Genomic DNA, 13,431 nt, shown 5'->3' with positions numbered 1-13,431 from the left:
TACCACATTTGGATGTTTAGCTTGATCCAGATCCCATCTGAATCCTATGGGATTCATTCCATTGACAACACAGACTTTTTTCCATTTACACACTAACAAAGAAACAGTTTTTAATGTTTTCCAGTCAATTATTTACCTTGTGTCACATACTTAAAACTTAAAAGATTAAAAACACACCAGAATGCATTAGTTTTATATTAAGAAATATATTTTTGTGTATATGAAAGTGTAATCTGGTTTTGTATTAACATTCTTGCTCTCATATATATGTGTGCATTTATATATATATATATGAGAAAACTTGTATAAAACTAATATTTTAGGAACTCAGTAATTATATTTCTTAAGCAACTTATTTTGTCCTTTTTCATCTGGTCAGTGTAGACATTCTTGTATATTTTATTAATACATTATATTGCATGACTCCCTGAAATAACATCTCAGCCTTGGCCATATTGATCACCATAACTGGTCTGCTCTGGCCTCCAATCGGGAGGCCTGGAGACACACCATCTATAACGCAGCTGTCTCCTCTGAGAACACACGCAGGATCACTCTCGAGGAGAAAAGACAATGCAGAAAGAATCATGTCTTGCAGAATATACCATCTAAGGAGTCTTTCTGCTGTGCCTTTTGCAATCGGACGTGTCTGTCTCGTATTGGCCTTTTTAGCCACCAGCGTGCCTGTAACAAATGTGGATAGAGCCTTTCCCAAATCTTCGTTCACGAAGCCTAACCATGATGATGATATATTGAGAAACACCTATATAATGGTATTAGTAGAACCACAAAAAGATTAAGGATCTTAGTAAGGTTAATTTAGCCATGACATTTTTACAGACAGCATGGTGTAATACTTGGATAGCAATGTACAGGGATGGATTAAGATATGTCTGTAAAACAGAGTGGGAAACGCTGCAGTGCAATGAAGGTGTTCAGCTGTGTCTGAGAGCAGGAGAGCCTGGAACTGGGCTCATCCCAGCTCTGGTGCATGCAGCGCAGCATCCCGTGGCTCAGTGTGGGTCAGTGCCTTAAAAGCACTGCTGCCTTCTCTCATGGTGAAGCACTAGTGGGCAACTTTCAAGTGAGGCAATCTTGAAAACACTTCTGAAATTATTACCTGGAGTCTCAGAGTGGGAACATTCCTGGACTACAACAGAAAAATCCCATGCTGGCATAGATGTCATCATATTCTGGGAAAATGTGGACAAAGTTGTCCGTTAATTTTCGTTTTATGTCTTTTTATAGATATATGCAATGGTATGTATTTGCTGAAGTTGCCACAAAAGAGAGCTTAAAAAAGAAATACAAGCCTTAGGAGACCTCATTACAGTGCAACAGCAAAACTAAATAATGCAAGGGACACGACCTTGATAAAAAGAACTTTAATACAAAACATGTTGTAATAATATTAAGATTGAAGGTTTCAGCACATGAAAACTATAGTTATTACACCAAGAAGGCCCTTGCACCTTTACCTCAATTCCCTTGCACTCAAGCATTACTCTTCTTCAACAAATGGTTTGATATAATTCCATCTACTGAAAAAAATTGGTATTTATATTGATTTTGAAGGTATTATGAAGAGATGCCTGTCAGATATTCTAATTGTCTCCTTATACATATTACATATAACAAAGATTAAATTAGGTAGCTGCTTCCGCCCATCAAACAAAAATAACTGAACCTTTTCCCAAATGAGGTCTCTAATTCCTGATAGACATTGTCCAGACCAGTAAACGGTGCATACATGAAGAGATGGCTATCCTAGCACTTGCAGTGCTGTGATTTGTGGATGAGTGCATCCTTACAGTATAGCCTTCTAAAAGGAGATGAATGCGTGTGTGTGTGTGTGTGTGTGTGTGAGAAAGTGAAGACAGAAAAAGAGCCAAAGGAAGGTACAGCTTTCATTAATTTCTTTCTACCCTGTAGTAGTGGAGAAGTACTTCTTCACATGGGTTTTCTCACTGTCATCCTGAATCTGTTCGGAAGGGAGTGAATAAATAAATTTTTTTCAGAAATGATTGGCTTTTGTGTGAGTTATGGTAGCTCTTTTGGTAATTTCTTTTGGTACTGCTGGAAGGGACAGCTGAAATCATGGAGGCAAAACTGTGTCAACCCTTCGAATATATGGGATATCGCTCTGAGTTGTGTACTCTGGCAAGGTAAGAGTAGAGAGCAGGCATGCTACCTGCAACTAGGACAGCATAAAAATATGAATCTTTGAGACTGAAGTTTGGAACTGTGAACATCTTATGTTTCAATGATAATAGAAAAAAAATGAGCAGGTTGAAATAAGGTGCCATATAAATACAGTTTTGAATATGTTTTATGTAAAGAAATAACCAAAACCTGGTAGACCTTCATGGATTTAATTTCTTTAGTGTGTGAAGCACCTTGCAAGGGAAAAAACCAGCAGCCTTGGTTTAAATATGAATTATTGTTGTATATTGTGTTATTCTATAAATATTTTAAAAAATATAGATCTATGGTATTTTCTGTGAAACACTGAATATAGTGGTTAGGTTTGCTTTATCTAACTAGTCTTAATTTTCTGTCCTCAAATCTTATACTGTCATTAAAACTTGTCCAAGTTTTGTGAAAACCCATCTAATACCTTCAGTTAGCAGGAAAACTGCATTAGTACTAAGTTCATTGCAGAGATTCAAACATTAAGTTATCTTCTTGTAGGGTGATTTGACTCAATTTCTCTTAAAAGGTGATTAAAGAAAGTGGACCTCCGCACATGAAGAGCTTTGTTACACGAGTTACAGTAGGAGAATTCACTGCAGAAGGAGAAGGCAACAGTAAGAAACTCTCAAAGAAACGCGCTGCAATGGCTGTCCTACAAGAACTTAAGAAACTTCCTCCTCTTCCTGTGATTGAAAAGCCAAAACTTTACTTTAAAAAGCGTCCAAAAACAATATTGAAGGTATGTGTCCACTTTTGACAGAATTAAGGATGTTTGCTCACAAAGAGTCAGATTTAAAATCAATAAAGGCTTATTTGTCATTTTCTGTCTACATTGTTACAGTTACTTGTTAGTGTCAATATTGTTTGCCCGTGCTAATATGCCTTTTTTTTAAGTCCTGAGAATGCTGTGGAATTTTCAAACATAATGGCTTGTAAATAGCTCACATAATTGAAGTCTTCAAGGGTTTGGATCAAGTCTAAGTAGAGGATCAAGCCCTCCAAGCAGCTCTGTACAGCCATGTGAAGTTTTAGCATCATCTCCTCTGGGAGGCCCTACTCGCATATGTAGTGGCTCTCTCCCTGGGCTTTCCCCCCTCCCCAGTTTGACAAGGGAGAGAGATACATGAAATAGTAAATACAGGGGTACTACTTTAGTGCTTCAGTACTTACTTTACTGGAAGTATGACCCTTAGGAATCTGTATAGTGAGTGTACCAAGTAGGTACAGAGTTCTGAAGGAGCAACCACCAGAAAAGCCCTTTAATATAAGCAAATACTTTGGAGATTGCAACACTGGGTTTGGAAAATGTACAGAGGACTTATTTATTACCTTCCTCTTTTCATTTGCCTTCAAAACAGAGTCAATGATTTTTTCAAGAAAACCTACTTTAATTAGATACCTATCTCCTACTAAGATTCTGGGGGGTCTAACTCAAAAACGTTTAGGAAAAAATTGACAGGAAAATTATTTGGTGGAAAACCATCAGCATTAATGCAGCTTTAAAGCTGGCAGATCTGAAAAGGCTTTTGGTTTGGCTTTCTCATTTTGGAAAGTTTTTCTCAAGAAAGGTGCTAAGGGTATAATAATGTAAGAATCCCTCACATTACCATATACCACTTACCATTATGAACTTAAATTTAGTTAGCCAAAGTTGGCCTTGTTAGAAAGAGACACTAATTGTCAAAATAAGCTGAATGTGTAGAAGGTTTTTATTTTTCGAATATCCAGACTTCTGAAATGCTTTCAGAGTGCTCATTTCTTTCAATTTAACCTAGAAGTGTTTTACGCATCAAAGAAGTGGCAACGAAAACTTCTTTTTATTTGTATATATATTTATGAAGCTGTATCTTATGGCTGGCTCTTTATTTAGCCTGCTCTGCATTTTGTCTCTGCCTGGCTTCTTGCCCACACAGCTGCCCTTGTGTATGACATTGTCTTAGCTCTTTCACCTACATCTTCTCTAACTACTTCAGCAGTTACACTACAAGGATTTGCTGCACAGCTTTCTAAATATAATATCCCTCTCTAATCTTTGCCTTCAGTTGCTGATAATGTCTTCAGGTTCTGGAACACTGCTTGTTATTTGAGAAGCTCAAGGAAGCATGAGTGCTCATCTTCTCATAGCTGACAAATGGTTTCATAAAAAGGAAATAACTCAATAACATAAAAACAATTCTACATTCAAATGCCATTTACATTTGTGAGTTCTTTCTTTGTGTTATGGTATATAAATCAGTTAAATATTACTTCAGCTAAATTTTTGTGAGTCTTAATTTCTTCTTCCTAAGATCTACAAACAAATATTTTCATAGCTATTTCCTTTGAGAGAGCATTTGCCATGTGAGCAATAACTCATTAAAAGAATTCCAGAACCAGAGAGTTTGTAATGATTGTAGTTTTTCACTTTTCTCTGTAATCTTGGACAGACGACTTTGTCAGTTTTTTTGTTTTTCCCCCATCAGATCAATTCCCTCACCAACCATACATTTTGACATGTTATTGTGAGGATTATTGTCTGTTAAGCATTTGAAATACTTTGTCAGTGGTTCACAACATGCAACATTTCTAGCCATTCACTTTATAAAAGTATTTTGAGGCTAAACTCACATGACACACAGAGTAAACCTTCTGCACCTTTAGTTGCACTGTAGTATGGAAGGCAGGGGTGCTAAGAAGGAAAGCAGGAAGGCTGAGAGAGGAAACTTCCTTATTATATATGATAAATCTTTTTTGATCTCTTGTAAATCTCATCTCTTCTTAGTGTAATGCACGTTCCAGCATTGTGCAACCTATTTTAAAGGGTTGGGGTGAAGGGTCCTAGAAGTAGGGCAATAAGATATAATTGACTGATGAATCTGCCGATTTTCATCCATCCTCATAAGGACCTCCACAGATAGATGAGGGTATTTGTAGCTTGCAGGTGCCAGGTATGCACACTACCTCCAGCTGTATCAGACCATGTTTTTCCACAGCTTTGAGCCTGAGGATTCTTATCTTTTGTGTCATGATCAGAAAATTATTTACAAATTTACTTCCTATTCTCTCAAAGGGAGTATTAAAGAGATAACCCAAGTAAATGTTTTATTGAAGCAGGGTAGTAATTGTATAATATATACTGAAATAATGGTTCTTTTCTTTAAACCTGGTTTAGACTGGACCAGAATATGGTCAAGGAATGAATCCCATCAGTCGTTTGGCTCAGATCCAACAGGCCAAAAAGGAGAAGGAGCCAGAGTATGTTCTTCTTTCAGAGAGAGGAATGCCTCGCCGTCGAGAGTTTGTTATGCAGGTATCATTTGCTGTCACGTTAGACATAATGGACTTGCTTTGTTTAGTTCAAACTCAAGCAAGATGGTGGCATAATATGAAGTGGATCTTCCTGTGTTTAGCTCTTTGCTTTAAAGTCAGTTATACAAGAGAAGAATGAAATACAGTATCAGAAAGCCTGTCTAAACTTTCTTCTTTGTCTCAGTGAAACAAATGGCCATTTGGTTACGTGCCTTCTAGGCACTTTGCTTGTAGTGGTTTTCCATATTTTTTTTTTTTGCTGGTTTTATCTCTGATGGTTCATGATTTATTTACTTGTCTTTTGGAAAAAAAAACTGGGCTGTTGTTGATCAGAGGACTGCAATAATAACTAGTATTCTGAAGTATGGATATTAATATCTCCATATTACCAAGCATTTTGGTTTTAAAAAATAGTGTTGTAAATATATTCAGATTTTCAGTTTCTTTTTGGCTTTGCTTATATCTGAAATACAACAAAGAAAAGCCTTCTATCACGTGTTTTAGCTGTCCTCTGTCTGGACCTAATACAGAAACAGTAGATCATTAATGTTTCTTTCATATTTAAATTAAGAACATGTACAAAAATTTAATATAACTGTGATATTTTGTTAGATAGCACAACAGCAGATTGAGAAAGATTAGGAACAGGAAAGGATTCTGTGCCTTTGTGTTTTCACTCAACGGTAATTTTGTGCCGGAACAACTCAGAACAGCATACCTCAACATGTTTTGACTTGTTGTCTACAAACCACACCAAAATGTCACTTCTGATCAGAAGCAGAATTTATGATGTTCCAGCACCTCCTTCTCCAGAAAATTAGTTATGTTTTCACTTAAATCTGTAACTTCCTCCTTCATGTCTATGAAGATAGTCTAGCAATCTTAATTTTCTTGAACCTCAGTGGTCTTTCCTGATGATTTATTATTTTTCTCTCTGAAGCAAAAGATGTTGGGTTCTTTTTGTTTCAGAATCCTTTTCATTAATATAATCTTGCATTTACAACTTTTCGTGAAACCTGAAATTATTTGAAAAAGAGCGATTCTATCACAGACCATCTCATTTCCTGTGCTTAAACCCCCATGGGACTGTCCACAGTTAGTGGTTGTTGTGTGAGGCCTCAGAAGAGGACAGTGTAACACAGCCCAGTATTAGAAAAATGGGTTGAGAATTTAGTTTTCTGCTGGAGGAATTCAGATCTTTAATTTGAATTAAAAAAGGGTCTTAAAAGCAGGGAATATGTAGAAGATTCCTTTTATCTAAGAAGGCTTGTGAAAAAAAAGTCAAAGAAATTTCATAGAATAGTTGCTTTGTTATGAATACTTTTAAACTCCATTTTCACCCTTTTGCAGTATTTTCAAACTAAAATCGTACTGCTGCTTCTACTGCCTTCAGGAAGTCTCAGTGGATCCATTATGGCATGCAAAAAACCCTATCAGAATAAAAAACCTTTGTATAAACTACTTAAACAATGTTTTCATTTAATTTAATTGAATGTGGAAGTAAAATATCCAGAGATAATATGTTCATTTTTATCTGTCACACAAAGAGCAAGTTTAGATGTGATGAAATGGATCCAATTACTTGTCCTGGCTACTAGATAAACAGAAGAAAACCTCTGATGACATTAGTTGGTGTTCTGTTCCCAAAGTTAATTTCAGAAAGATCTTTCTCTTTGTAGTCAGACCTTTAATCCTTGATAGAGGTTATAATAATAGCTAAACCAGTTTTACAGGTCTGAGAAATAGCAACACATTGATTTATTGTGAGCTATGTTATAAATTATCATTTTGTCTTGTCCTATTAAAGTCCCTCAATTTTATTGCATATAAACTTGTAGCAGATTGGCTATTTTCTAATTGTTATTGTGAACTGCATAGAAGATAAGGTTTATATTTCAAGATTATTAATATTCCTGGCTTCGGTAGCTGAAACTTTTTGCTTAATTATATATTTATACGTTAAAGGAATAGTCATTATTATTATTATTTTCATCCTTTTCTTGATATTTAGAATTAATAAGTATTTGAGTAAATAAGAATTTAAACTTTTAGGAAAAAATATATATATATGATAATTTGAGGAAAGTGAAGCATTATTTAATAACATAAACTATTAAATAACATTTATTATTTATTTAACATTAGTATGCCTGGTTTTGCATTTTTTTTAAAGCTCCTTCCAGGCTGTTTTGGGTCTTTGACCTCTGAGGTTTCTTTTGTTCAGATCACCTTGGCTGTTATATTATTTTTATTTTATTTTGATTTCCTTTTTTTTGACACGCTTTTGAAACTGTGCACTATTTTAAGAGACAATTTGGCAAATAAAAGGGCTTAATGGACAGAGTAAAATATACCTATCAAAGAGCTATGAATATTGCATAAATGGATACTAGTGACAGTGCTAGTGTCACAAACCAGACCCATACAGCTCCAGAAGTTTTAAAAATGGTACCCAAGCCAAGGACTAAGTTAGAACCGCACACTTTGTGGCTATCCATTGTCTACAATTTGTCCTTATTTTAAGGCTTTAATTTCTCCTCATTTTATGAAAGGCATCGTGTTTCTCAGAAACCCCTTGTGCTGTACAGACCACAGGTCCAACGAGGAGCCTTCTTTCCAAAGACTGTTTTGATCAAAGCTAATCAGGTGTAAGTGGTCCCAGCCCCCATCTTCCTTGCAAGTGTGACCAAGTGGGAGGAATGCAAATATGGTTTTCATCTTTCCTTAGAAACCACTCTCATTTAAATCTCCAGGTCACTGTATGTCTCTCCATTGTTCTGGATACTGTCCTGATGATGCTGGGGAGCTGCAGCTCCTACAAGAAAGAGGAAGTACAGACGCTGTGGCACTTCCAGTGTTAAGAAAGAGTGGGGGAGAAGTTCATTAGGCATAATGGGGTTGACACAAGAGGCTAGTGGAAGAGAGAGGCAACTACATGAGCACTGAGATACAGAAAAATACGGCTCTTTGATATGAGTTTGGGAACCTTCTGAAAAATCTAAACAAGCTCCTCTGTGTGAACTAATACTGTAGTCCCACATTGCACTACTTTTACTCTTTCAAGATTGCATCTTCATCAGAAGAACTGACAGCAGTTGATAGATCAGGTGTATTACATGGTGATATTAAGGAATCTTGTATTTGTCATGATTATGATCAATATTTTCTTTTTAAGGTAAAAGTAGGCAATGATATTACTACTGGAACAGGCCCAAACAAGAAAATAGCTAAAAGAAATGCAGCAGAAGCAATGTTGCTACAGCTGGGTTACAAAGCCTCTACTCCTCTTCAAGACCAGCCAGAAAAGGTGAGAACCAATTGTTACGATGCCCGTATTTTACCCTTGTCTAAAGTTTTAGCCTGTATCAGCTAGTATCACTTAGTAAGAGTGGAAACTTAAGCTTGTGCAACCCCTATTTTAGGGAGTTGCTTGTCACAAATTAGCCTTTGTTTAGCTACAGCTCTATAACCACATCTATTAGTAAGTGCAGCCTCTGCTCCTGTAAGAGTTACTAGGAACAGAAAGGTAGTTCCATCGAAGAGGGTGTGTGGAGAAGTGTACATGTGACGTGTGCATCTATTTCCTCTTACAAATCAAGATGAATGTGCCTCTTGCTTTTATTCCATTTTGGGCATCCGTGAGAGCACTGAAAGGAACTATGTTAGTAATTTTCATACATGAAATAGCCTTAGTAGTCAATGTTTATCTTCCCATTGCATGTGCACTAAAAGCATTCCAGAAAAAGAGTGGCCTTTTCAGATTTGATGACTGATAAAGAAAATGTGTGTCACTTTTTTTTTATGGAGAAGAAATTGCATTTTAAATTCATGTGTTGCAGGTATGTGTTTCCATGTTAACTATGTGTAACTTAGCATTCCTCTCCTGTCTTGTGTTTATTAATAAGATATTTTGTAACCAAAATTGGGTGTTAAAGATTTTGCCTTTTGTATCCTGAAAAGATATTTGGTAAGGTATTCGACTAAGCTGTCACTCTAAGCAACTTCTGTCATATGCAGTCACTGCATGTATATATTTTGATAATTTCTTGCATGTTTATTGTGACTGCACTAGCTAGTTCAGGTCAACAGAATATTCTGATATGTATATATATACATGAAGGTACTCTGTTCTACATGTTCAGTACTTCTAGCCAGGAAAAATAAATGCTGTGCTGGTTACTTGGCCCCACCTCCTTCTGTTTCCCTCTCCTCTGAGAGTAGCAGCAATATGTATGCTGTTCACACTCACCTTCACTATGCTCTTCACTATATGTCTTAGTCATAGACAGGTGTGAAATACTCTAAACAGAGTACTTGGAAACTAAATGATGTTCCTAGTGAGAACACCTTGTGCAGACATAGCCATTTAAAAACAGGGTTCTGATTGAGTCAAATGATAATTCATTTTCACCAGAATGCTGACACTTTTTTGCTGTAGAATATACTTTCTACAGTATAAAAGTTTCAGCTTTTTCTTCACTGCCAATATGGCCAAAGGGCTTTAATGAAAAACAAGAAAAAAACAGAGAAGTCAACTTTTTTTTTTTCCCCTAGTAGGAAAACATAGGCTTTCATTCTTGGATCTCAAATTGAACTAATTTTACTCAGTATTTTCCAGAGATAAAGCCTGAAAAAATTCAGCCCACAACATAGTTGCTTTGGAGAGCTCTACGCAGTGGAAACTTGTGGTTACATTGAAATCCTTAAAAGAAATTGAGGGCTAAAAAGAGATGCTGCTGCTTGGTTTCCCTACAGTTATTAAACTATTACTTACAAGTGCATTACCTTTAGAAAATCAGGTCTGATTACATACTTGCAGATGTATACATTTTAGGATTGGTAGAATAGCATATAGTGGCCTAATACTATTCTCAACACAATGAACAAACATGTTACTGTATCCAAAAAATGTGAACTACTCAAATTTTATGTAGTGACAGTATCATAACAAGATCATAACAAATTTTTATAGCTTTGTTGGGGTTAAGGACATAAAATATCTAGAACATCTGGCTTTATCTTCTGTATATAACAGACTGAACATATTTGGAGATGCACAAGTTAGTTTGTGTAGCTTAAAGCATTCTAATTCTCTAACTAGACTGTGGTGGAGAAGAGGGAAAATAGCCCTTAGATCTCTATCAATTTGAACGCTGAAAAATTCCTTCCATATAAATTGCACAATAAAGTACACCATTAGAATATACTTGTTTCTCTCTTTGAATCCAAAATGGGACCTAGTGTAGATTGGCATCTAAATGGACAATTTCACTTGTGTGCTTTTGGTGATTTTAATCGAAAAGGCAACTTCTTTTTCCTCAGTGTCCCTCCTTCCCTGAGTCTTTTCATTCCATTCTTCCTTTCTTTAAAAAAAAAAAATAGTGGCTGTATTCATTGTTTTAATGAAGACCTAAGAGTGTTACAAGAGCAATGCATGGTGCTGCTGGCAGCACAGGTAATCTAGGTAAAAAAAAAGTAAAGGCTCTGCTATTTTCTGAGCTAGTATTATTCCTGGAGGAAATCAGTAATGTTTGTGCAGAGCCCTGAGGAGAGCAATTTGAAAGTGCACTGGGAGACTTTTTGCAGCTGTCAGAATTTTAGCTCCATGGATAAGAATGGAGAGTTGTTATAATTTTTTCATGTTTCTGTCTTTTTGTTTCTTCTTGGCACTTGTGTTCTCCTAGAGAGAATAAAAACAGAGTAGATTGCATTCATGTGAGGCAGCAGCATTAAGGGTCACTTACTGATAGATGAATTCTTGTTAAATTCCCCATCATGATCAAGTTAATAAACAATAAAAAAGAAGAATGAGGGGAGTTGGATATGTTCTTCTCATGTTGTAGCAGTGCGCTTGTGCTGGTATCGTATCATGGATGGATAGTATGGATTCCTAACACAACCATGCTGTTGTAACAGCAGTAAATGCAAACATACTTATAGATTTCCTGTTGCTTATTCATTTGAAGAACTATTGTCTCCCACATTTTCCAATAGACATATATGCTTCCTAATATGAATAAAACAAGTTATGTGAAATTGAAGTGCATGGAGGTGGGTGACCAGTTTAAAAGCCAGCTATAATACCTGTCCTCCCTTTCCATTATATATCTCCTGTTTTCACTGCACAATGCCAAGGCTCTAAGCACTTTGGATGTACATGATGATGAAAAGCAAGGAAACAATCATTTGAATAGCTGCTTTGCATAGTGTGCTCTTCCCTGCTCTTTCCCAAGGAAAACATATCATCTAGTATTCTTCGTTACAGCATGATAGTAATCTAAACAGCTTTAACACAACTTCTGGGATGCATAGGCAGATTTCTGCTCATTGATCCCCCTTTGCATCTCTTCCACTTTACAACCAACCCCATATTCCAGAGCAAATGATTACAGCTTTGTACAATTTATATGCCAACATGGCATATAGCCTGCTTTGCTGCGAGGTTTTCTGTGTGCATACAAAATCCCAGTGAAATCTGAAAAGGATCATTTGTTTCACATGCATAGAGCTGGTTGTCAAGAGCTCCTAAGTAGTGAGGAAGCTTGGGCTTGTTTATCCACTTCTACAATAAACCTAGAACACTGCCATCTTATTTACTGTGTAGACTTCAGTGACGCCCTCGTTTTGAAACTCTGTTAATTGCTCCCCTATTCCATGTCGGAGTAATACCCAGTATTAAACATAATAAAATTAATTTGAGGACAATTAGCTTCATCAAAAATATATTAAAATAATGGAAAATTGCAACCATTTTTGCTTCCACTTCAACAACTAAATGGATTCCCAGCAAATAAATATTATAAAATTACACCCAAAGTACTTTATAGCATTTATGCATTCCTTTGTAGGCAGTTATTAGGGTCTTCTAGTTTTAGAATGTAATTTCTCTGTTGTCTGTTTGTGTTTTCAGTCGAGAGCTGCTTAAAATATTTAATTTTATTTAGGTCTGATTTGGTAACTTATTTAGATGAGTCTAATCCTTGGGGAAACATTTTTATTTCAGTGTTAGGCAATAGTTGTTAATGTTTATTCATGAAGGGTACATTACTCAAATAACCTTAGACAAAAATTAAGATGTGTTAGCAAAATTTTGCCACTTGGATGTGGCAATCCCAAGTCATCCTTTTTTAGAATCTTCCAACTAAATTTATAAACAGGAATGTTCTGTTTAGGGAGTAGTTTGCTCTTTATTTATTTGTCTTTTTCTACCTGTTTCAGCTTGGAGAAAACAAGAGTTGGAATGGCCAGAATGTTGGGTTTTCTGAGCCAACGAATAACAGTAAGTATTGCTTTCTAAATTTGTATTTATACTTACTTCTCTTGCTCTCTGTAGGATTTGGAGTATTTGAGACAATTGAAATGCTTTTTCTAAATATTTTAGGATTTTTATTGCAATTAGATGAATTAACTCCTGAGTGTCCTCTGTGTGAATGTAGGTATGAATGAGTGCAGGAACAAGGAGATTTTTATTTACTCATCGAACCATTGAATCCTTCAGTTTATAAGGGATTTTAGGAGGTCATCTAAGCTGCCTACTCAAAACATAGTCAGTACAGAGTTCAGACAAGGTTGCTCATGTCTTTTTAGTAGTTCTCCAGGGACAGAGATTCCATAGCTTCTCTGGGCAGCCTGTTCTAATGCTTAACTATATTCACACTGAATTTTTAAATTTTTTTTCTTGTCAGAACATCTCTTTTTGGTTTATGACTATCATCTCCTGTTCTTCTGCTATATATCTCAGTATATATGCCTGGCTCCATCTTTTTGACAATCTCTTCTTAGGTGTTGGAAGGCTGCTACTAGGTCTCTCAAAGCATACCACCATCCAAACAGATTTCCATCATCTAGTAATTTATTTACCCAGACTTTAACATCACAGCTTGGAGACAAGTATGCTGTGGGAGATATATTGTTAACAGTCTGGCTAAAGCCAGGGTAAATCACATCCAA

At 36.0% G+C, this 13,431-nt stretch overlaps 1 protein-coding gene across 4 annotated transcripts in view; it reads left to right on the top strand.

Moving 5' to 3' along the window:
- STAU2 (staufen double-stranded RNA binding protein 2) overlaps positions 1-13,431 on the top strand; it is a 171,721-nt gene that overhangs the window by 58,647 nt on the left and 99,643 nt on the right. For all 4 annotated transcript variants that reach the window (XM_039379843.1, XM_039379845.1, XM_039379844.1 and 1 more), the window contains exons 8-11: positions 2,720-2,932; positions 5,345-5,482; positions 8,657-8,788; positions 12,700-12,760. In XM_039379843.1, coding sequence (XP_039235777.1) covers positions 2,720-2,932; positions 5,345-5,482; positions 8,657-8,788; positions 12,700-12,760 — 544 coding nt within the window. The remainder of the gene's footprint in view (positions 1-2,719; positions 2,933-5,344; positions 5,483-8,656; positions 8,789-12,699; positions 12,761-13,431) is intronic.

The sequence above is a fragment of the Pipra filicauda genome, unplaced genomic scaffold (assembly GCF_003945595.2).
Source record: "Pipra filicauda isolate LSUMZ 115617 unplaced genomic scaffold, ASM394559v2 scaffold177_size2800117_pilon, whole genome shotgun sequence".
NCBI classification, from domain to species: Eukaryota; Metazoa; Chordata; class Aves; order Passeriformes; family Pipridae; genus Pipra; species Pipra filicauda.
The sequence above is the reverse complement of the archived record's forward strand: the minus strand, read 5'-3'. Positions and strand labels throughout refer to the sequence as shown.